Source organism: Chiloscyllium plagiosum, chromosome 37, assembly GCF_004010195.1.
Source record: "Chiloscyllium plagiosum isolate BGI_BamShark_2017 chromosome 37, ASM401019v2, whole genome shotgun sequence".
Taxonomy (NCBI): domain Eukaryota; kingdom Metazoa; phylum Chordata; class Chondrichthyes; order Orectolobiformes; family Hemiscylliidae; genus Chiloscyllium; species Chiloscyllium plagiosum.
The window spans coordinates 9,161,999-9,187,801 of NC_057746.1; the positions used below are offsets into that span (position 1 = coordinate 9,161,999).

General features: G+C 44.0%; 2 protein-coding genes across 4 annotated transcripts in view; one reads left to right on the plus strand and one right to left on the minus strand.

Annotated features, from left to right (window-relative positions):
* Positions 1 to 25,803, minus strand: part of LOC122541299 (nuclear factor 7, brain-like) — a 104,276-nt gene that overhangs the window by 77,917 nt on the left and 556 nt on the right. Inside the window, exon 1 of one of the 3 annotated variants that reach the window (XM_043677925.1) lies at positions 15,630 to 15,753. The exons of 1 other annotated variant lie outside the window; for it this stretch is intronic. Coding sequence is in view for 1 of the 2 variants with exons in the window: in XM_043677922.1 (XP_043533857.1) it covers positions 14,361 to 14,372 (12 nt within the window). In the remaining variant the exon portion in view is untranslated. Of the gene's footprint in view, positions 1 to 14,360; positions 14,838 to 15,629; positions 15,754 to 25,803 lie in introns of those variants that run through there. One more of the 3 variants, XM_043677922.1, reaches the window with a different exon arrangement.
* LOC122541293 (zinc-binding protein A33-like) lies at positions 7,768 to 24,284 on the plus strand. The gene is made up of 6 exons (XM_043677912.1): positions 7,768 to 8,709; positions 15,486 to 15,581; positions 15,663 to 15,896; positions 20,338 to 20,360; positions 20,443 to 20,663; positions 23,252 to 24,284. The coding sequence occupies exons 1-6, from the start codon at positions 8,293 to 8,295 to the stop codon at positions 23,791 to 23,793; spliced, it is 1,533 nt and encodes a 510-aa protein (XP_043533847.1). The 5' UTR covers positions 7,768 to 8,292; the 3' UTR covers positions 23,794 to 24,284.

Consider the following 25,803-nt stretch of genomic DNA (forward strand, 5'->3'; position numbering starts at 1 on the left):
CACTGATATCACAGGGACTGTCACTGTGTGAATATCGGAAATACAGCGCTGATATCACAGGGACAGTCACTGTGAATATCAGAAATACAGCGCTGATATCAGAGGGACAGACGCTGTGTGAATATCAGAAATACAGCGCTGATATCACAGGGACAGTCACTGTGTGAATATCAGACATACAGCGCTGATATCACAGGGACAGTCACTGTGTGAATATCAGACATATAGCACTGATATCACAGGGACAGTCACTGTGAATATCAGAAATACAGCGCTGATATCACAGGGACAGACACTGTGTGAATATCGGAAATACAGCGCTGATATCACAGGGACAGACGCTGTGAATATCAGAAATACAGAGCTGATATCACAGGGACTGTCATACTCTGTATATCAAAAATACAGCGCTGATATCACAGGGACAGTCATACTCTGTACATCAGAATGACAGCACAGATAATCACAGTGACAGTCACTGTCTGAATCTCAGAATATAGATCTGATATCACAGGGAGGATTAGCGTGTGAATATCTGCAGCATCCATCCATCAGGTTTTTACTGTTTCACTTAACCTGTCTATGTCCTACTGTAGACTCCTTGTGTCATCCTCACTACCTGCCTTCCCATGTATTTTTGTGTCATCATGATAACAGTGTACTTGATTTCCTCATCCACATCTATATTACAAATAATTGTGGACCTAACCACTGATTCCTGTGGATTCCACTAGTTGCAGGTTGCTATCCCGAAAATACCACCTTTATCCAACTCTCTATTAGTAATCCAATCCTCCATCTGTGCTAATATACTACCACTATATCCATGAACCCTTATCTTATGAAGTAACCTTATGTGCAGCACCTTATTGAATGTGTTTGAAAATTGAAATATGTTACATCCACTAGTTCACAATCATCAATCATGTTTGTTACCTTTTCGAAAATGTTAATTGTACGAGACAAGAAGTTTCAAAAATTGATTGGAGTAGACCATTTGCTGGTAAAAGGACTTGATAAAGCATGGGTTTTCAGAACTGTGATAACAGGAGTTCAGAGTCATTATGTGTTAGAGTGAAAAGTAAGGATGGAAGGATGAGGGAACAGTGGATGAAGAAGATATTGAGGTTCCAGTCAAGAATAAAACAAAATCATACATTAGATCTAGACAACTAGGTTCAAATGAATCTCTTGTACAGTTAAAAGATTATAGGGACATCAGGGAGATCAGGAAGGCAAGTGACCATATGAGATAGCTAGCCTTAGCAATTAAGGTTAAAGATATTCCAAAGAGATTTTATAAATACATTAAGAGTGAGAGAGCAACTATAGAGAGCGTAGGTCCCCTAAAAGATGAAAGAAGTTGTCTTTCTGTTGAACCTTAGGGGATGGCAGAGATAATAAATGAATATTTCACGTCAGTTTTACTGTAGAGAAAGAAATGGAGACTAGGGAACTCAGGGAAATAAATATCGATGTTTTGAAAACAGGTCGCATCACAGCAGAGGAAGTGCTGATGATCTTAGAAAATATAAAGATGGATAAATCTCCAGGACGTTGTGGGAAGTTAGGGAGGAAATTGTGAGGCTCCTTACAGGAATATTTGTATTATATATAAATACAGTGAGGTACCGAATGACAGATTGGTTAATGTTGTACCTTTGTATAAGAAAGGGTGTAAGGAGAAGCCTGGGAACCATAGCCCTGTGAGCCTGACTTCAGTGGTGGATAGGTTTTTGGAAGTGATTCAGAAAGATAGGATTTATATATATTTGGAGAGACAAGGAATGACTAGGGATAGTCAGCATGGCTTTGGGCAAGGGAAATTGTGTCTCACAAATTGGGTTGACTTTTGAGGAAGTAAACAAAAAGATTGATGAGAGCAGAGTGATAGACGTTGTTTATTTGACTGTAGTCAATCTTTTGACAAAATTTCGCCTGGTAGACTACTGCATCTGTTGCTCCCGATGTGGTCTCCTCTGCATTGGGTAGACAGGACGGCAACCTGCTAAACAGCTCAGGGAACATCTCCAGGACACACGCACCCAACAACCCCACCGCCCTTTGGCTGACCACTTCAACTCCCCCTCCCACTCCGCTAGGGACATGCAAATGTTGGGCCTCCTGTAGCGTCAAATCCAAGCGACTGACACCTGGAGGAAGAACACATAATCTTCCGCCTTGGGACCCTCCAACCACACGGCATCAATGTCGATTTCACCAGTTTCCTCATCTCCCCTCCTCCCACCTTATCCCAGATCCAACCCTCCAACCCGACCCTGCCCTCTTAAACCATCCTACCTCTCCATCTTCCTTCCCACTATCTGCTTCACATTCCCTTCCGACCTATCACAACTGCTGCCCACTTTCATCTACCTATCACATTCCTGGCTACCTTTCCAACCCCACCAGCCCCATGCCCCTCCCATTTATCTCTCATGCCCCTTAGGCACACCCCCAACACATTCCTGATGAAATGTCGATTTTCCTGCTCCTCAGATGCTGCCTGACCTGCTGTGCTTTTCCAGTGCCACTCTTGTTGACTCTGACCTCCAGCATCTGCAGACACGCTTTCTCCTAGTTGGTAAAGTTAGATCACATGGGATTCAGGGTAAGCTTGTCAAATGGATACAAAATTGGCCTGGCAGTGTAGCAGTGTCAGTCTCTGAGGCAAGAAGACTCTGAGAGCATCAAGAATGCATCAGGAACCAGCAGTTTATTTGAGCAGCAATCAATCACAGCAAGGAGAGGAACTCAGGATTGTCACACTACGCAACACTATTTTTATACTTCCTTACATTGAAATTACATAAGTCTACAAGCTAACTGTTACTCATGCAGTTGATTATATCAAGCCTGTAAGTCATTTACCTAAGCGATAGTTACATTACGTCTGTTAATCAATTGACTGGCAGTTAATTACATCAAGTCTGTAAATTAATTACATCGAGTTTATAATTCAATTAACTAGGTATTTCAATGACATCATATTGCTGTGCATTACATATCTACTAATCAGATTCAAGCACACGGTGCTCATTTGCTTATGTCATCATCCCTCTCTGTTCCCGAACATTTTGTGGTCTGCTAATGTTGTGCCCTGCTTACTCATTTCAGTTGGCAACTAACTCTGCTCCTGTGGTTTGGGTGGTCTGTCCTTAGCAACGCAGTGAATCAATCACTGCAAACATCTCATTCCATGGCCCTGACACCCAAAGCAACACCACACATGCACCTCTGCCGAGCCAGGAGCCCCAAAAGAACATCCCCCTCCCTGTCCTCCCTCTTCACTCCACTGTCTCTCCTACCACTGCTCCATTGGAGAAACTTGGTCCGACACCTGAGATAATTCCGAGCAACCACTGAGTACCCTATTTCCCCTCCCACAGTGGCAGGAGACAGGTGGAGATATGTTTATTGGTTTGGAGGCCTGTGACCAGCAGTGTTCCACAGGGATTGGTGCTGGGTTCATTTTTGCTTGTCATTTAAATAATTGCTTTCAGTGAGAATATAGAAAGCAGGTTAGGAAGTTTGCAGATGAAACCAAAAATTGGTTCAATTGTGGACATTGAAGAAAGTTATCTAAGATTACCAAGAGATCTTGATCGATTGGGTCAATGGGCTGCAGAGTGGCAGTTGGAGTTTAATTTGGATAAATGTGTTGTATTGCATCTTGGTAAAAATAAACAAGGGCAGGACTAAAGAATTAAAAGTGGGAACTTCGGTAGTGTTGTGGAACAGAGAGATCTACGGGTTCAGATACATGCTCTTTTATGGTTTACATCACGCATAGATAGAGGGGTTAAGAAGACATTTAGCATGCTTGTCTTCAATGCTCAGATGTTTGAGTATAAGATTTGGGACCTTATGTTGAGATTTTATTTCACTGGACCTTAAGCAGGTTGAAGGGTGACCTTATAGAGGTTTATAAAATCATGAAGGGTATAGATGAGTTGAATGACAGGTGTCCTTTCACGAGGGGGAGAAAATTGAAGAAGAGGTGGTTTATTTTTTAGGGGAAAGGAGAAAGATTTTAAAAAGACATGAGGGGTAATTTTTTTAAACAGAGTGGTGTGTGTGTGGAATGAACTTCCTGAGAAAGTGGTGGATGTGGGTACAGTTACATTTGAAAGACATTTTAGGTAAGTGTATAAATAAAAAATGTTTGGAGGGATTATGAGCCAAGTGTGGGCAGGTAGGACTAGTTTAATTTGGGATTGTGGTTGGCATGGACTGAAGGGTCTGTTTCTGACTCTGTGACTCAATAACTGTAACACATTTGTCATGATTTCCCAGTCAAGAAGCCATGCTGACTCAGATTTAATATATTATGAATTTGTAAATGCTGTGCTATTACAACCTTTGTATAGACTAACATCTCCTGAATATATCAAGCTAACTGGTCTTTGTTTACTGTTTTATTGTCTTCTTAATGATATCAGCATTGTATTTCCAATATTCATACAGCGTCAGTCCCTGTGATATCAGCATTGTATTTCCAATATTCATACAGTGTCAGTCCCTGTGATATCAGCGCTGTATTTCTGATATTCACACAGTGTCTGTCCCTATGATATCAGTGCTGTATTTCTGATATTCACACAGAGACTGTCCCTCTGATATCAGCGCTGTATTTCTGATATTCACACAGTGTCTGTCCATGTGATATCAGCACTGTATTTCTGATATTCACACAGTGACTGTCCCTGTGACATCAGTGCTGTATTTCTGATATTCACACAGTGTCTGTCCCTGTGATATCAGCGCTGTATTTCTGATATTCACACAGTGACTGTCCCTGTGATATCAGCACTGTATTTCTGATATTCACACAGTGACTGTCCCTGTGATATCAACGCTGTGTTTCTGATATTCACTCAGTGTCTGTCCCTGTGATATCAGCGCTGTGTTTCCGATATTCACACAGTGACTGTCCCTGTGATATCAGCGCTGTATTTTTGATATTCACACAGTGACTGCCCCTGTGATATCAGCGCTGTATTTCCGATATTCACACAGTGTCAGTCCCTGCGATATCAGTGCTGTATTTCTGATATTCACACAGTGACTGTCCCTGTGATATCAGCGCTGTAGGTGTGGTAATCACACAGTGTCTGTCCCTGTGATATCAGCGCTGTATTTCCGATATTCACACAGTGTCAGTCCCTGTGATATCAGTGCTGTATTTCTGATATTCACACAGTGACTGTTCCTGTGATATCAGCGCTGTATTTCTGATATTCACACAGTGTCTGTCCCTCTGATATCAGCGCTGTATTTCTGATATTCACACAGTGTCTGTCCCTGTGATATCAGCGCTGTATTTCTGATATTCACACAGTGACTGTTCCTGTGATATCAGCACTGTATTTCTGATATTCACACAGTGACTGTCCCGGTGATATCAGCGCTGTATTTCCGATATTCACTCAGTGTCTGTCCCTGTGACATCAGCGCTGTATTTCTGATATTCACACAGTGTCTGTCCCTGTGATATCAGCGCTGTATTTGTGATATTCACACAGTACCGGTCCCTGTGATATCAGTGCCGTATTTCTGATATTCACACAATGACTGCCCCTGTGATATCAGCGCTGTATTTCCGATATTCACACAGTGTCTGTCCCTGTGATATCAGCGCTGTATTTCTGATATTCACTCAGTGTCTGTCCCTGTGATATCAGCGCTGTATTTCCGATATTCACACAGTGACTGTCCCTGTGATATCAGCGCTGTATTTCTGAAATTCACACAGTGACTGCCCCTGTGTATTAGCGCTGTATTTCCGATATTCACACAGTGACTGTCCCTGTGATATCAGCGCTGTATTTCCGATATTCACTCAGTGTTTGTCCCTGTGATAGCAGCACTGTGTTACTGATATTCGCACATGACTGTCCCTGTGATATCAGTGCTGTATTTCCGATATTCACTCAGTGTTTGTCCCTGTGATATCAGCGCTGTATTTCTGATATTCACACAGAGTCTGTCCCTCTGACATCTGCGCTGTATTTCCGATATTCACACAGTGACTGTCCCTGTGATATCAGCGCTGTGTTCTGATATTCACACAGTGTCTGTCCCTGTGATATCAACGCTGTATTTCCGATATTCACACAGTGACTGTCCCTGTGATATCAGCGCTGTATTTCTGATATTCACATAGTGACTGCCCTGTGATATCAGCAGTGTATTTCCGATATTCACACAGTGTTTGTCCCTGTGATATCAGCACTGTGTTACTGATATTCACACAGTGACTGTCCCTGTGATATCAGTGCTGTATTTCTGATATTCACACAGTGTCTGTCCATGTGATATCAGTGCTGTATTTCTGATATTCACGCAGTGTCTGTCCCTGTGATATCAGTGCTGTATTTCCGATATTCGCTCTGTGTTTGTCCCTGTGTTATCAGCGCTGTATTTCTGATATTCACACAGTGTCTGTCCCTCTGACATCAGCGCTGTTTTCCTGATATTCACACAGTGTCTGTCCCTGTGACATCAGTGCTGTATTTCCGATATTCACACAGTGACTGTCCCTGTGATATCAACACTGTATTTCCGATTTTCACACAGTGACTGTCCCTGTGATATCAGCGCTGTATTTCTGATATTCACACAGTGACTGTCCCTGTGATATCAGCGCTGTATTTCTGATATTCACACAGTGTCTGTCCCAGTGATATCAGCGCTCTCATTCTGATATTCACACAGTGACTGTCCCTGTGATATCAGCGCTGTAGTTGTGATAATCACACAGTGTCTGTCCCTGTGATATCAGCGGTGTGTTTCTGATATTCACACAATGACTGTCCCTGTGATATTAGCGCTTTATTTCTGATATTCACACAGTGTCTATCCCTGTGATATCAGCGCTGTATTTCCGATATTCACACAGTGTCTGCTCCTGTGATATCAGCGCTGTATTTCCGATATTCACACAGTGAATGTCCCTCTGATATCCGCGCTGTATTTCCGATATTCACACAGAGTCTGTCCATGTGATATCAGCGCTGTAGGTGTGGTAATCACACAGTGAATGTCCCTGTGATATCAGCGCTGTATTTCCGATATTCACACAGTGTCTGTCCATGTGATATCAGCGCTGTATTTCTGATATTCACACAGTGTCTGTCCCTGTGATATCAGCGCTGTATTTCTGATATTCACACAGTGACTGTCCCTGTGATATCAGCGTTGTATTTCAGATATTCACACAGCGACTGTCCCTGTGATATCAGCGCTGTATTTCTGATATTCACACAGTGACTGTCCCTGTGATATCAACGCTGTATTTCTGATATTCACACAGTGACTGTCCCTGTGATATCAGCGCTGTAGTTGTGATATTCACACAGTGTCGGTCCCTGTGATATCAGCGCTGTGTTTCTGATATTCACACAGTGACTGTCCCTGTGATATCAGTGCTGTGTTTCTGATATTCACACAGTGACTGTCCTTGTGATATCAGCGCTGTATTTCTGATATTCACACAGTGACAGCCCCTGTGGTATTTAGTTAGTGCTGCTGTTAATCTCATATTTGTATTTCAATAAATTCCCCCAGATTCATTTTACTATCTCAATGAATTTTAGCCGCAGCTCTGTATTGTGCTGGTGTTCTTTTTTTTAAAGAAATATGGTTTCTGTGGAGAGGGGTGAATTGGATGTAATTAGGGGCCAGCTATTTTCTAATCGGCCTTACGATTCTGCCCCTGCAGTCAATCACTTTTCGTTGCTCTGCCTGTGATCTCTGCATCTCACTTTTCTTGACTCCCTTCTTTATGAATATCCGATCTCTGCTCCGTTTTCGAGGGGCATACAATTCTGGACCTTGTGTGTGAGAGAGAAATTGTAAACTGGACACGAACCTGACATTAAACCTCATCCCTCATATTTAAATCTAATCTTTGTGCTGTGTTTCTGAGTATGTGAGGAAATTTCTCATCCCTGCCCAAACCTGGGGGGGGGGGGGGCTTTTCTGACCGACCAACAGTTCGGTCTGCATCTTTTTCTGAGAAATGCAATTCCTATCGCCACGAGGATTGTTTGTGTCTCCAAGTGTGAAAATATTACTCAGCTCGGTCTATAGAGGGAGGTGTGCCTCTGTGCTCTGGTAGTTAACTCCCACAAAAGAGGAAATACCCAGCCATCAGTGCTTCATGCTATCAGCTCCCTTCCTGTATCCACGAAAGGGGAGGGAATTGTGAGAGTCCACGGGGACATTGTGGACACCCCACCCTGATGGCCGTGTAGTGGGAGGATCGAGACTGAAGGTGCAACCACAGAGATGGCCCTCAGCAAACCCGTCTTCAGCCTGATGGAGGATCTGACCTGCTCCATCTGCCTGTCCCTGTTTGTGGAGCCGGTGCGGCTGGACTGCGAGCACAACTTCTGCAAGTCCTGCATCCAGAGGTGCTGGGGGAAGCAGCGCAAAGGGGTGTCCTGCCCGGAGTGTCGCGCTGTTTGCCCCAGCAGAGGCTACGCCAGCAACAGGGTGTTGGCCAATCTCTGTGAGAAAGCCCGGCAGCTGGAGCTGAACCCGGGGCTGCAGCAGGAAGGGGGTTCCCGCTGTCTGGAACACGATGAGAAGCTGAAGCTGTTCTGTCAGGACGACCAGGCTCTGATCTGTGTCATTTGTCGAGATTCACCGGCACACTCAGGCCACAGCTTCCTGCCTGTCACTGATGCAGTGAGAAAGTACAAGGTAAGAGGGCCTTTGTTGTTGCTGCAAAAATATGCGTTAGTTATGACTTCTGTATGAGTACATTGCAAAACAAGAAGCATTTCAAAATATATGGCGTTCCTCATTTGAACCTTTGCACTGCCAGATACCTCAACCCCAATGTAAACAATATAATTGTTATACTGGGATTGAGGCAAAATACAATACAAACAATACAACTGTTCTCTCAATGTCTCAAGGAACTATAGTATTTACATTCCCAAACTCTAACTTAGACCCTCAGTATATCAGTATATAATGTGGAGGTGCTGGTGTTGTACTGGGGTGGACAAAGTTTTTTAAAAAAAATCACACAACACCAGGCTACAGTCATAGAGATGTACAACACAGATATCCGAACATAAACTCATCCCATTTGCCAGCATTAGGCCCATATCTCTCTCAACTCTTCCTATTCATATACCCATCCAGGTGCCGTTTAAATGTTGTCATTGTACCACTTCCTCTGGCAGCTCATTCCATACACGCACTCACCCTAAACCTATGCCCATTAGTTCTGGACTCCCCCACCCCAGGGAAAGGACTTTGTCTATTTACCCTATCCAGGCCACTCATAATTTTATAAACATCTATAAAGTTTAAACACCGCAGCATCTGATGCTTCAGGAAAAAAAAGCCCCACCCTATTCTGCTGCTCCATGTAGCTCAAATCCTCCAACCCAGGGAACATCTTTGTTAATCTTTCCTGAACCCTTTCAAGTTTCACAACGTCCTTCTGACAGGGGGAGACCAGAACTGGAGGATTGAAGCTACAGGGAGAGGCTGAATAGGCTGGGGCAATTTTCCCTGGAGCATCAGAGGCTGCGGGGTGACCTTATAAAGGTTTATAAAATGATGACGGGCATGGATAGGATAAATAGACAAAGTCCTTTCCCTGGGGTAGGGGAGTCCCAGAACTAGATGGCATAGGTTTAGGGTAAGAGGGGAAATATTTAAAAGAGACCTAAGGGGCATTATTTTCACGCAGAGGGTGATGCATGTATGGAATGAGCAGCCAGAGGAAATGGTGGAGGCTGGTACAGTTACAGTTTGGAGGGATATGGGCCAAGTACTAGCAAAAGGAGCTAGGTTAGTTTAGGATATCTGGTTGGCATGGACGAGATAGATCGAAGGGTTTGATCCACGCTGTACATCTCTATGACTATAACCTAGAGTTGTGTGATTTTTAACTTTGTCCACCCCAGTCCAACACTAGCACATCCACATCATTGATATACCAAGGGTCTAAGTTAGAGTTTGGGAATGTAAATACTGTAGTTTCTTGAGATACTTAGTGAACAGTTATATTGTTTGTATTGTATTTTCACTGCAAGGTGCCTCAATCCCAGTATAACAATTGTATTGTTTACATTGAGATTGGTGAATAAACCTGTTAGACCATGCAACACCAGGTTATAGTCCATTAGCTTTACCTCGTGGATTTTCCCCTCTGCACCTTGGCAGCAGCTGCTCCAAGTTTAAGTGTGTCACTGAGCACATAGCCCTGGACTTTGGAATGTGCCAGTCTGCAACACTCGTTCGAGGTCAATCCCTTCCTGTGCAAGACTAACAAATTTCAGGCAAACCAAAGAGTTAACGGTCCTCCAGGCACAGTTGATGTTTGTCTCCGTGTTCAGGGAGCAGAGCACAGAATTGAACACATGCTGTATTCAATGTCCAATGTCCTCTACAGCCACAACATGACCTCTTAACTCCTATACTCAATACACTGACCAATGCAGTGTTCATCTGAGGATCACTGTGTTTCTGTTCAAAGTTGGCTTGAGTTTTAGTCAAGGTGCAGATTGCTGGCTCCAGGATTATACTATTTAGTTGTATTGGAGTCAGTTTCATTACAATGGGCCACTGCTTGATGACCACAACGGTGAAGCATGATTCTCTCATTAAAGAGCGATGACCTTATTAGAGAGGTTTGACCTGAAGGTTATCATGCCTCAGGCAAGGGGTGAGGTTGAGAAGGCTCGATCTTCAAGGTGACCTCAACCAGTACAAGAATTGAACCCATGTTATTGGTGTCACTCTGATTGGCGAACCAGCTGTCCAACCAACTGAGCTAAATATTCATCAATAAGCAATAGAGAACAACTTTATTACCAAAACGTTAACTCTGATTTCTCTCCATAGATGCTGCCAGACCTGCTGAACTTTTCCAGCAGTTTCTGTTTTCGTTTCTGATTTACAGCATCAGTTTTTTTAGGTTTTTATTTTATTACAATATTACCTCGTTTACGTGAAATAAATATATAGTATCATTCTAATTGCTATTAGGGGTGGCAAGGTGGCTCAGTGGTTAGCACTGCTGCCTCACAATTCCAGCCTCGGGCAATGCTCTATGTGGGGTTTGCACATTCTCCCTGTGTCTGCATGGATTTACCTCGGGTGCTCTGGTTTCCTCCCACAGTCCAAAGATGTGCAGGTTAAGTGAATTGGCCATGCTAAATTGCTCATAGTGTCCCAGGGTGTGCAGGTTAGGTGGATTGGCCATGGGAAAGGCAGGATTGCACGGACTATAACACCAGGGTATAGTCCAACAGGTTTATTTGGAAACACTAGCTTTCGGAGCGCCGCTCCTTCATCAGGTGGTTATGGAGGACATAATTGTAAGACACAGAAAATATAGCAAAAGTTTTCAGTGCGATGTAACTGAAATTATACACAGATGCTCACACTCACACTCGCACCCTCTCACCACAGACTTAACCCCTTTACACTCACACACACATATACACACTCTCTCACAGACACACTCAACTGCACAGATACACATATACGTTTGTGGGGGGAATTTGTACTTGCAGAGTTACATTGTGCTTTGCCCAAAAACGCATGAATCCATGTAAGATTCTGTTAATTCATTTTTAGATTAGAATCAGTCTAAACATTATGGCACAGACAACAGCACACAGAGGTGCTAACACCCAATACATTATTTGGGCTGACACCAATTGTTAAAGTTTACCTGAGAATGTAATTTTTTTAAAAAAAGGTTTGTGATTTACATATGAAAGAAGTGAAACTATCGTGGTCATTCTAACAGATGAGAGACTTAAACAATTAGGGTACCTTCAATGTATAATTTCAGTTACATCACACTGTAACCTTTTGCTACAAATTCTGTGTCTTACAATTTTGTCCTCCACAACCACCTGATGAAGGAGCGTCGCTCTGACAGCTAGTGCTTTCAATCAAACGATGAGAGACTTAAACAATTAGGGTACCTTCAATGTATAATTTCAGTTACATCACACTGTAACCTTTTGCTACAAATTCTGTGTCTTACAATTTTGTCCTCCACAATCACCTGATGAAGGAGCGTCGCTCCGACAGCTAGTGCTTTCAATCAAACCTGTTGGACTATAACCTGGTTTTGTGTGGTTTTTAACTTTGTACACCCCAGTCCAACACCGGCATCTCTGAATCATTACAAGGATAAGGTAGACATCTGGGTGGGATGCTCTTCAGGGGGCTAGTGTGGACTCAGTGGGCTGAATGGCTTGCTTCCACCCTGTAGGGATCTAAGATAATTGTAATAATGACTATAGAGACTCCTGTTACAACTTTTACATTATGTGAATTAGTTTCATTATATTCTTTATCTTTAAATAATGTTACGGTATCAGTTTAGTTATAACCCATGCAGTATTCCACGGAAACACTCAGCCTTTGGCCTCAGGAACAACAAGAGGTCTGTCAGTGGATCGCCCTTTCCTTTTACAGACATCTGTTCGATTTTTAAAAAAAGACCTCTCCTGAAAGCTTGTGAAGTTTACCCCCCACAGCTATTCCTCAAAACATTGAGAGAAACTCTGAGCACAAACCACTTGAATCGACTGGAAAAGTACTCCGTTAATTTACCAGCTTGACTGCTTTTGATGCATGCTGGGAAACTGGGTTCGATGTCTTAGTGGGACAACACAATCTGTACACAGCAAAGGGTGTCGGGTCTCTGGCCAAACAAACAACAGATGCAAACTCGGCCTCATGTAAAAAGCGTAGGTTTTAAAGTAATAACTTCTATTAAGATATAGTTTCGACTGGGTTCAGAACATAAGAACTAGGCAGAGGAGTAGGCAATTCAGCTTCTCGAACCTGCTCTACTGTTTAATACAATTGTGGCTGATCTCATCTCGTTTTCAACTCTATTTTGCCCTATAACATAAAACATTCCACACACAACAGGCCCTTCAGTTCGCTGTCTGAGCTGACTACAAATCCCGTCTACCTGCATGTGGTCTGTACCCCTCTATTCTTTGCCTGTTCACATGTCTCTTTAAATGCCTGTTAAATGTTGCTATTTTATCTGCTTCTCCCACCTTCCCTGGCAGTGCATTCCAGGCACCAGACCCTCTGAACTATTCAGTCCCCATCGCACATTTCCTTGAAAGTTCCCCCCATGTCCCCTAGTATTTGACACTTCCACCCTGGGAAAGAGACACTGACTATGGGCGGCACGGTGGCACAGTGGTTAGCACTGCTGCCTCACAGCGCCAGAGACCCGGGTTCAATTCCCGCCTCAGGCGACTGTCAGTGTGGAGTTTGCACGTTCTCCCCGTGTCTGTGTGGGTTTCCTCTGGGTGCTCCGGATTCCTCCCACAGTCCAAAAATGTGCAAGTTAGGTGAATTGGCCATGCTAAATTGCCTGTAGTGTTGGGTGGAGGAATAAATGTAGGGGAATGGGTCTGGGTGGGTCGGTGTGGACTTGTTGGGCCGAAGGGCCTGTTTCCACACTGTAAGTAATCGAATGTATCCATCCTATTCGTGCCTCTCATAACCTTATGTAGGTCTATGACCCCTCAGCCTCTCATGCTCAAGTGAAAATCATCCAAGTTTGTCCAGCCACTCCTTATAGCTAATAAGCACCAATTCAGACAACGTTCAGCTCTGAAGAAGAGTCATCTAGACTCGAAATGTGAGATTGCTCTGTCTCTATGGATGCCTGTCTAACCCGCTGTGATGTCCAGCATTTGTGTTTGTTTTCAGTACAGGTTCCAGCATCTGCAGTAACTTGCTCCAACATCCTGGTCAGCCTCTTCTGCACCCACTCCTTATCCTTCCTACAGTGTGGCGAGTAGAACTGCGCACAGTGCTGCAAATGTAGCCTCACCTTAGACATCTGCAACATGACTCACCAACTTTCCTTTTGCTATGCTCCGACCAATGAAGGCAAGCATGCCACGTTCCTTCTTTATCACCTTATCCACTTGTGTGGACACTTTCAGGAAGCTATGAACTTGGACACCAAGATACCTCTGCATATCAACGCTCCTAAGGCTGCGGCCATTTACTATATACGTTCCTCCTGCATTTGACCTCCCAAAAAGTATTACCTCACACCTGTCTCGATAAAACTCCATTCGCAGTTTCCTGCTCAACTTTCCAGCTGATCTTTGTCCTGCTACGTCCTTTGATATCCTTCCTCATCATTCATAACTCCACCAACTTTGTGTTGTCTGCAAACTTACTACTCAATCCACTATGTTTTCATCGAAGTCACTTAACTATATATTTCAAATAACAGAGGCCCTACCACGGACCTCCTGTCAGAACACCCTTCATGACTGCCCTCTGCCTTTAATGGCCAAGCTAATTTTGTATACAAATTGCCAACTCACCATGAATTCCATGCGATTTGATCTTCTATCATAAAGGATTTTGTTGAATGCTTCAGTTACATCTCAATTAATTATTAATTAAAAATCTATCTATCTATCTCCTCCTTACATTTATTCAATGTCCCGGCACCCACTGCGCTCTGGCAATGAGATTGGGTTGGACCGAAGGGTGTGTTCCCATGCTGTATGACTCTGTGCAAATATGTCCAACTTCCTATGAATGCAAAAAAATACATGAATATGTATAAAAAAAACTATACAGCATATCGGACATTTAATCTATATATGTATGTGAGAAGTAAAGCCAGTACTTATTTAGGGATTGTCTGGAGATTTGTTCACAGCTGAAAAACATCAATTTCCACAGTACTTCCTGATAGTTTGCTTTTGTTTACTGTAGCAATTGCATGTATTTTTTTCCCATAGAATCTCTACAGTGTGGAAACAGGCCCTTCGGCCCAACAAGTCCCCACTGCCCCTCTGAAGAGTAACCCACCCAGATCCATTCCCCTACCCTATTATACTCTATTTGCCCCTGACAAATGCACCTAACCTGCCCATCCCTGAACACTACGGGCAATTTAGCACGGCCAATTCACCTAACCTGCATTGTGGATGGTGGGAGGAAACTGAGGAAACCCACGCAGACACAGGGAGAATGTGCAAACTCCACACAGACTGAGGCTGGATTTGCTCCCAGGTCCCTGGCGCTGTGGGGCAGTAGTGGTTAAGCACTGAGCCACCCTGCCTCCCATTTGTTTGCTCCACTTTTTATTTGGAGATAGTATGTTAGAATCTTTTTCAAACCGTTTGCAGTTTGATCGAAGTGAAATACTGTGAAAGCTGGATGTCTGAAATATGCACAGAAAGTGCTGGAGAAACGCAGCAGGTCTGGTAGCAGACGTTGTAAAGATGAGTCAGGGGACTCTGTTTATGTTTCCAGCAACAGCCTGTTTTTAATCTGTATTTGCAATGCTGACACCATCTGGGTGGATTACAGCAAAACCATGTAGATTATTTGATACACCACTTAAACAGAAGATCTCTGGTTAATGCCTGAACTCTTGTCCTCATAGTTTGTGATCCAACAACACACGTCACAATCAAATCTGATTCTGCTTTTAGGATCAGTTGAAAGCATCTTTGGATTCCATGGAGAATGAAAAGGAAAGTAAAAGTGAATTAAAGCGACAACTGCAGAGAGAGATTTCCGAACTGCATGTGAGTATGACTTCAGTTTCCCTTATAATCCCATGATACTTTACCTACCTGCTGTTCAAATGATCTCCGTCACTGTTGTAGCAACTCACCGGATGCCTGGAGAAGGACATCTCTGCACAGTTTTTCAAAATCCATCAATATCTCGAAGACAAAGAGAAATATTTAATCGAAGAGCTGAGGCAAAAGAAGGAGGAAGATCTGCGACCAATGGAGAAGAGCCTGAAAAGAATCGAAGAGGAACTAACTTCGCTTGAGGAGGGGATATCGAACCTTTGTGTAGACATCAAACAGCAAGACAATATCTCCTTTCTCAAGGTGATCATTTTATATTAAAAAGACCCTAAGCTGCTGGTGTAATTGCAAACAGAAATTCATGAGATGGTCTGACATTGGTGAACTCAGTGTTGAGTCCAGAGAGCTGAATCAAAAGATGAAGTGCTGCTTCTCAAGCTAGCGTTGAGCTCCATTACAGCACTGTAGCAGGACCTAGTTCAGAAACATTAGTGTCGTAACAAGTTGGAGAATAAGTGTTTGGAAGCTCAGGGTCACACGTGTTTTCTGAATGGGGGTGTGCTGCAAAGCCATTACCCTGTGAGTGTTTGGTCTCCCACAGTACAACATCCTGAAACGCAAATAATGTGTATGAGAGTAAAATAGGAACAAAGCAATCACTGTTTCACTTGAGGGGAGTGTTTGAATCATTGGTTGGTGTAAAGGGAGGATGCGGAAGCTAAGTGTTGCATCTCCTGCATTTGCAAGGAAAGGTGGTGTTTGGGATGAAAGCGGTTGTTGGTGACGACTGAGGACCAGGGTGTCTTAGAGGGAAAAGTCTCTTTTGGAGCACTGAAAGGGGGAGGGCAGGGGAAGGTCTGATTAGTGGGGGCACTATGCTGGAGGGTGGCAGGAAAGACAGAGGATGACGATTTAATATGCGGGCTGGTGAGGTGGAGGGTGATGAGGAGGGAAAATCTATCATGGTGCTAGTTGGGAGAGAGAAGGCGGAGTGCGGAGAGACACACAATGGATCAGCCATTATGGAGAGTCCTATCATCCACCATGGTGAAGAATGAGGGGCTAACCTCGGTTGAGGAAAACAACAAGACTTGGTGGTAGCACGATGGCTCAGTGATTAGCACTGCAGCCTCACAGCACCAGGGGCCTGGGTTCGATTCCAGCTTCAGGCGACTGTCTGTCTGTGTGGAGCTTGCACATTCCCCCGGTGTCTGCATGGATTTTCCTCCAAGTACTCCAGTTTCTTCTCAGAATCCAAAGATGTGTGGGTTCGGTGGATTGTTCATGCTAAATTGCCCATAGTGTCCAGGGGTGTGTAGATTATTCATGGGAAATGCAGGTTTACAGGGATGGGGGGAAGTGGGCCTGGGTGAGATGTCCTACAGAAGGTCGGTGTGGGTTTGAAGGGCCGAATGGCCAGTTTCCATACGATAGGGATTCTATGATTCCAGCTGTTCAGAAGCAAAATTCCTAAAGATTGCACTGTCAGGACAGAAGCCACAGACTTGGGAAAAACTTGGAAGCAGGGTGTGACAACATGCTGCAGATATAACTGAGGGAGTTGATGGGCTTATAATGAAGCAGCTTATCCTCAGAAATGGGGACTGAATAGTTCAGGAAGGGTCAGAGATGGACTTAAGTGAGGGTGAAACAATGCTGGAAATTGACAAGGAATGTTTTGGAGCGAGTTGTAAAAGGCTTTGATCCAGTCTGGAATGAGTGAGGGAGGGAAATTTAGGGCTTGAATGATCCACGTTCAACGTATCTCACAAAAGGTCAGCCTTTGCCAGGCCGGTACCCATAGCAACACCTTCCACTGCAGTGGAAGTGAGTGGAGTTGAAGCTGAGGTAGTTCAGAGTGGGAACAAGCTCAGACAGGAGGAGGATGGTGGTGCTGGATCTGGACTGGTCTAACCTCTGTTAGAGACACAGAGAGGCTTCACTTAACAGGGTTGTTAAGGAGGCGTTTGGTGGGTTGGTGTTTATTGGTAAGGGGATTGAGTTTCGGAGCCATGAGGTCATGCTTCAGCTGTACAAGACACTGGTAAGGCCACACCTGGAGTATCGCATACAGTTCTGGTCATTGCATGAAAGGAAGGATGTGGAAGCTTTGAAAGGGGTTCAGAGAAGGTCCATTAGGATGTTGCCTGGTATGGAGGGAAGTTCTTACGAGGAAAGGCTGAGGGAAATGAGTCTGTTTTCATTGCAGAGAAGAAAGTTAGGAGGTGACTAGACAGTATATTCCTGTCAGGGTGAAAGGAAAGGCTGGTAGATATAGGGAATGCTGGATGACTAAAGAAATTGAGGGTTTGGTTAAGAAAAAGAAGGAAGTATATGTCAGGTATAGACAGGATAGATCGAGTGAGTCCTGAGAATAATATGAAGGCAGTAGGAGTATACCGAAGAGGGAAATCAGGAGGACAAAAAGGGGATTTGAGATAGCTTTTCCAAATAGAGTTAAGGAGAATCCAAAGGGCTTTTACAAATACATTAAGGACAAAAGGGTAACTAGGGAGTGAATAGGGGCCCACCAAAGATCAGCAAGGCGGGCTTTGTGTGGAGCCGCAGGAGATGGGAGAGATATTAAACGAGTATTTTGCATCAGCATTTACTGTGGAAAAGCATATGGAAGATATAGACTGTCGGGAAATAGATAGTGACATCTTGCAAAATGTCCATATTACAGAGGAGGGAGTACTGGATGTTTTGAAACGCATAAAAGTGGATAACTCCCCAGGAGCTGATCAGGTGTACCCTAGATCTCTGTGGGAAACTAGGGAAGTGATTGCTGGGCCTCTTGCTGAGATATTTGTATCATCAATAGTCACAGGTGAGGTGCCAGAAGACTGGAGGTTGGCTAACGTGATGCCATGTTTAAGAAGGGTGGTAAGGACAAGCCAGGGAACTACAGACCAGTGAGCCTGACCTTGGTGGTGGGCAAGTTATTGGAGGGAATCCTGAGGGACAGGATGTGCATGTATTTGGAAAGGCAAGGACTGATTCGGGATAGTCAACATGGTTTTATGCGTGGGAAATCATGTCTCGCAAACTTGATTGAGTTTTTTGAAGAAGTAACAAAGAGCATTGATGAGGGCAGAGCAGTAGATGTGATCTATGTGGACTTCAGTAAGGCATTCGACAAGGTTCCCCGTGGGAGTCTGATTAGCAAGGTTCGATCTCGTGGAATACAGGGAGAACTAGCCATTTGGATACAGAACTGGCTCAAAAATAGAAGACAGAGGGTGGTGGTGGGGTGTTGTTTTTCAGAGTGGAGGCCTGTGGAGTGTTACAAGAATCAGTGCTGGCTCTATTACCTTACATCATTTATATAAATGATTTGGATATAAGCATAAGAGGTACAGTTAGTAAGTTTGCAGATGACACCAAAATTTGAGGTGTAGTGGACAGCGAAGAGGGTTACCTCCGAGTACAACAGGATCTTGATCAGATGGGCCAGTGGGTTGAGAAGTGGCAGTTGGAGTTTAATTCAGATAAATGCGAGGTGCAGCATTTTGGGAAAGCAAATCTTAGCAGGACTTATGCACTTAATGGTAAGATCCTAAGGAGTGTTCCTGAACAAAGAGACCTTGGAGTGCAGGTTCATAGCTCCTTGAAAGTTGCAGGTAAATAGGATAGTGAAGAAGGTGTTTGGTATGCTTTCCTTTATTGGTCAGAGTACTGAATACAGGAGTTGGGAGGTCATGTTGTGACTGTACAGGACGTTAGTAAGGTCACTTTTGGAATGTTGCGTGCAATACTGGGCTCCTTCCTATCGGAACGATGTTGTGAAACTTAAGAGTTCAGCAAAGATTTAAAAGCTTGGGACATCTGGTCGGCATGAATATGTTGGACCGAAGGGTCTGTTTCCGTGCTGTATATAGGGCATAGCTTTTAAATTGAGGGGTGATAGATTTAGGACAGATATCAGGAGTAGTTTCTTCATTTGGAGAGTTGTAGGGGTGTGGAATGGCCTGCCTGCAACAGTAGTAGACTCGCTGACGTTAAGGGCAATTTAAATGACATTTAAGGGTAGATAGGGATAATAATGGTTCGATGGGCATCAGGTTAGTTTCACAGGTCGGCGCACCGTCGAGGGCCGAAGGGTCTGTACTGCTGTAATGTTCATTGTTCTACGAAAACAAAAAATGCTGGCAATCACAGCAGGTCAGGCAGCATCCGTGGACAGTCAGAAAGGTAACGTTTCGAGTCTCAGAATGACACTTCACCCACTCGGGGAAGAACCATTATCTAGACTCGAGATGTTAACTTTCTGTCTGTCCACGGATGCTGCCTGACCCGCTGTGATTTCCAGCATCTGCAGTAATGTTCTCCTGAGGAGACAATCAGGATGGACAATGAATTGTAAAGGGTTCGACGACCATGGTAAAGATGAACTGGTTGCTGTAATCCTTCATTTAAGCTAAAAGATTGTCTTGCTTTAGTTTTCTTTTTATTCCCCGCTCCCCGAATTTCCTGAAGTGAATGGTATGTTGGGGGTTCAGTCTGATGGTGACCAACCATGAGTATCGATCTTTCAAACTTTAAAGTCTTAAACAGCAGAGCAAATCCTATCCGATGTGTTGAGGGCAGGGGTACCTGATGTGGTATCACTGTAGTGTGTCAGTGAAAGCTCCAATCAGTTCCGTTTGTTTTTTACTAAAATCACTGCTTATTTATTTTTATAATGTACAACCTAAACAGCACCATGTATCTATTAACGTGATTCTGATTCTTTATCCTGCAGGAAGCAAAGAGATTGGGAGAAAGGTGAGTGTCTAATCTCAGTGTGCATCTGGGTTTTGTTGCCTGCATCCAGCAATGAATGATTAATTCAATCCCATTTTAACAGATATCTGTCCAGCAAGGAGGACAGAGAAGATGCAGAGAGCAGTGAAGCTGAAGAAGATAACCATAAAAGCCAGGATTCTGAGGATGATGAAGGAGAAGGAAGTGAACGCTCAGCAGAAGAAGAAAAAGAGACGCCTCTATATTCAAGAAGGAAATACACAGGATTCCGAGGCCCGTTGCTCTACACAGTGTGGAAGCAAATGAAACAGATCATCTCTCCGGGTAAGAAACCCCACAGCTTTGTGTCCACTCTCTGGAAAGTTTCTGTTCTGTTATTGAGTGGAGGAGGTCACTGTTGGCAGTATCCCCTGGGATCTCTCACTCAAGGGCCATACTTTGGGTGGGACCTGAGGGGAAGTGATACAACAATGTTCGGGATCAGAACAGCGTTTGTTATGGTATTCACATCCAGACGTTTAACAGAATTGGAAGTGGTCAGAAATCACGAGTCCTTTCCTAGGACACGGCAGCTCCCACGTTGGCAGGGGGCAGAAATGGAGTCGGTTCCAGATCCACAAATGTGTTTACATTGGCTGCTCGACATTTTAATTCTCCACAGTGTCACTTTTCAGACCAGGTAAGGGCGAGTGTACACCTTACATTGGGATAACAGGGTAAGGTGTCATGTTGGACTCCTGGGGCACTTTTCGAAGGAGTAAAAACTGCTGGGATTGAGGTAGAGTAGCCATCCTTTGTGAGAAGTGAGCTACGACATTGGGAGAGGTCAGGTACCATCTTGAGCTGTTAAATCTAGACAAGCTTGTCACAAAATAGTGCATTGAGAATTCCTACCTGTCAAAGGACTGTCATCGTTGTCAAAAACTGTCATGGCATCAAAGGGACCAGTCTCAGCATTTAAAGCTCCCGATATATAAATGAGTGAAAATAAATCTGGAAAGTTTCTATCTCACTCTGTTGACATAAGCCTGACAATTTCCTCTCTTGTCGAAGAGTGTATGCTGGAAAACTACAACCGGCCAGGCAGCATCTGGTGAGCAGGAGAGTTGACATTTCGAGCATTAGCTCTTCAACAGGAGCGTTGGAAACATGGAGTCTCCTGCACCTTAGATGCTACCTGACAGGCTGTGCTTTTCCAGCACCACACTCTTCGACTCTGATCTCCAGCATCTGCAGTCCTCACAATCTCCTAATTTCCTGTCTTGGGTGAGTGCTGGAAAGCTATGCGAATTCAGGTTATTACGGTAGGGTTCACTTGAGGTAGACAGCGGCAATTGCTTTTAGATTTTTTTTGATGTGGGACTGTGAATTCCAACACTTGAATGCAACATTTCGTGTCATAAGACTGTATCTTGCTCTTGAAATGTGCATATAATAATTGTGCTTTTATGACTGAGTATTTTTCTTAGTATATGAAGTCCGTAAAACATTTACATTAGAACAATAGAACTTCAACTTTCATTATCTATGCTTGGGTCTGGAGGTAAGCCATGGTTGATGCTCAGTGTGTTGGCATGGGAGGTCAAAGAGCATAGGGTAGTAACTGGGTGAATGGGTTGGTATGTAATGGCATTATGTTGGCATAGGTGCCACCCAGCATCCAGTCTGTCTGATCTAGAAAGTGACCACAAGTAGGCCATCACTAACAGAGGAAATGTTGGCAAACTACTGCAGGTGTGGCTACATCTGAAAAAATTCATATTGGACCTGAAGCATTCACTCTGTTTCTCTCTTCACAGATGAGTTTCATCCAGTATTCTGTGAGTCTATTACCGCCTTACCTGTGGTCACCTTGTTGATCAGACAGACTGAATGCTGAGTGGAAAAACTGCAGATCAAGGATAACTGTCACCTCTCCCTCCCCTCGCAGGCTGTTCAGAGGAAGTGGTGTTTCACATGGAACACTGTCATTCATTTATTGACATCCATATTTATTCCAGGCAGTTGCTGTCCTGTCACCTTACAGTGATGCACCACTGAAAGCCAGTGTTTCTGCACATGCACAGTCCCTGCACCATTAATGGTCAAGTTTGGACAATAAACACTGCCATCTACCCAGTTTGTAATCCATCTGTACTTATTGGAGAGCAGCAATGTGTCTAACTATACTCTGGACCTAGTCTGTAATACATCTGTCCGCTGTACACAGAGTCATACGGTATGGAAACAGACTCTGCAGTCCAACCAATCCATGCCAACCATAATCCCAAACTAGACTAGTCCCACTTACCCACTCCTGCCCCATATCCCTTCAAACCTTTCCTATTCATGTACTTATCCAAATGTCTTTTAAATGTTGTAACTGTAGCCACATCCACCACTTCAGGAGGTTCATTCCACCCATGAAACACCTTTTGTGTAAAACAATTGTCCCTCGTGTCTTTTTTTTTAAACCTCCTTCCTCTCCCCTTAAAAATGTACCCCCTATCGAGGGAAAAGACAACTACCATTAACTCTGTCTATACCCTGTATTATTTTATAAACTTCTACATGGTCACCTCTCAACTTCCTACACTCCAGCCCTGCTTATCCAGCCTTTCTTTATAACTCAAACCTTCATATTGGAATGTGGTAATCTGTCTAACTATGCACTGTACCCAGCCTGTAATACATCTGACCACTGTACATATCAGAGTGGCAATATATCTAACAATGCACTGCACCGCACCCAGTCTGTAATATAGCTGTCCACAGTACATATTGAAGTGTATGATATATCTAACTACAAATTGTAACCAGTCTGTTATACATCTAACCACTGTACAGATTGGAGTGTGGTCACACATTAAACTATATTTTCCTAACCATTTTGGTGTAGATTACTTAACGTGATGTATTTGCTGTTTTTGCAGCCCCAGCCTCACTGACCCTGGACCCAAACACAGCGCACCGTAATCTCATCCTGTCTGAGGACCTGACCAGTGTGAGACACAGTGACAGGGAATTACAGCTTCCTGACAACCCGGAGAGATTTGACAGGGCCCCATGTGTTCTGGGGTCACAGGGATTCACATCAGGGGAACACTACTGGGAGGTGGAGGTGGGGAAGAAGGCTGAGTGGGACGTGGGTGTGACTAAAGAGTCTGCAAATAGGAAGGGAAAGATAACACTGGGACCTAGGAGTGGGTACTGGGCAGTATGGCTAATAAATGGGGATGAATATGAAGCCACTGAAAGCTCACTAGTCACCCTGACTCCAAGTGTGAAACCCAGGAGCATTGGAGTTTACCTGGACTATGAGGGCGGACTGGTGACCTTTTACAACGCTGATGACATGTCCGTTCTCTACACCTTCACTGACACATTCACCGAGAAACTCTTCCCTTATTTCTGTCCAGGATTCTTCGAAGAGGGTAAAAATGATGCTCCTCTTCAACTGTGTCATTTCAAATAATAGATTCCTAAACTGGTGGCTCTGAGTAATTTTCCCTCATTGCTCTCCCCACACACAATGAGAGAGAAAGGATTGGCGGATGGAGGGGAGGACATAAAATGAAATGTGACCTCAGCCCTCAGTGTATGTCAGACATATGTCTGGTGGTGATTTATGGGTTTATCTGTGTTTCTACCTTGTGGTACCTTAAAAACCTGATTGAAACTCAGTGTAGTCTGCCAGGGTGTTAGGTGGGAAAACCAGGAGTCAGGTGGGAACAGTTGGATCAGGCGGGAAGTGTTTTGCCTGTTCTGCTTTTCCTGCCAGGAGGTTCAGGAACTTAACCCAAGGAATCAGCCTGCATCTTCAGAAAGGGGAATGATTTTGGGAATCCGAATCTTTCTTTTGTGGTGTTTGAACAATTGTAAGTCATGCATCACTTGTGGGTGTTGTTCAGTTCTGATGTAATATTTTCCTAATATACAATACATTTTTTGACACATGTATGAAGACCCAGTTTGTTGTTGAAATTTATTTGCAAAAGGAACTTTCATGTTAAAACCTAACTGCTAAGTGGCTTTCCTATAGTTTTAGTTTTGGATGCCCCATCAATCAAATCACCCGTAATTATAAGAACAATTATCAAACGATGTGCACCAGAGGCAGTACAACAATAACAAAAGGGGAGGGAAAGAGGGAGGGAAATGAATTAAGAAAGGCTTGGAGGGGGAGCATTGCACTCCAACCCCTGCAGTGCTCACCTCTGTCCAAATACCTTAAGGCTGCTGGGAGACACTGCCTTCTTCCTCTCTGCAATGACCTGGGCATGAACATAGCCCCAGAAGAGGGGCAAGGCAGCTGGGCATCACTAGCTCCCCCCTCCCAGCCTGACATCTGGATCTATGGGGTGGCTATGTTCTTGGATTTTTAATAATTGGATTGAAATCAGCAGAAACCCGTGAGCGAGCTCAGGCCACTTTTGCTGTGTCGAACCCCCATGTAAGTCACTTTAAAAAGTTCAAGTGATGCGTAAGGATCATGCTTGGTTTGTGCCAAAACATTAACTTGCCTTCTCCTTCAGCGCCAGCTAACACGATGTGCTTTTGATATAGCAGGCGCTGTATTTGAAGGTAAATTAAGAATGGCAATAACCTATTTATGGCGTCTTCATTGTGGATGGTCTTTAACAACAGCCTAATATTTCTAATCCTCCAACTCCAACCCCATTGCTCACTGCGGTGAAAGTGCCTGCATTTGGCACTTTTTATTGATAGTCAGACTAAGGTTGGCAATCCATCATATAAAGTCGTAGAGTCATACAGATATACAGCACAGAATCAGACCCTTCGGTCCAATTTGTCCATGCCGACCAGATATCCCAACCCAATCTAGTCCCATTTGCCAGCACCCGGCCCACATCCCGAAAAGGGGAAGCCTCTATCCTGCCACGAAAAAAGAATAAAAGTCACTTCACGCTGACTCTGCTCTCAATGAGATGAACATGGGAAGTGTCTGCCTCTGAAAGGAGGGTTTTCCAGTTAATCGCCTCTCGGACGTCAGTCTGCATCTTTAACACATTTCTGAAGGATTGACTAAGAGACCCGATAGCTTGCTCTTCCATTATTTTTGAGATTTGTTCATTTAGTTCATCAAACGGGTGACTTGGTGGCGTTACAAAACCAAAGCAGCGCACAATATTGATTGGTCCCGTGTAGATGTTCAAATTAATCACCAGAACTTTAAAATTCAGTGGCTCGCTCACGGCCCAGTTCTGTTCTCAATAACAACGTTTGGGGAGACTATGTCTTGGGGAGAGAGGGTCTCCCGGGTTGAATCACTGAACAAGCTGCCAAGATCAATGGAGAGGCTATCTTCCACCCACAGCACCATGCTTATTCCTGAAGCAGACTTTTACAATGTCTCCTCTCAGCTCCCACAGAAATGAGCTGGGAGTGGGTGAAATGAAGCCTGAAAGTTCAAACAAACCCCTTGCTGAAAATTGGTCAAAAAATGGAGATTTGGAGGAATGTG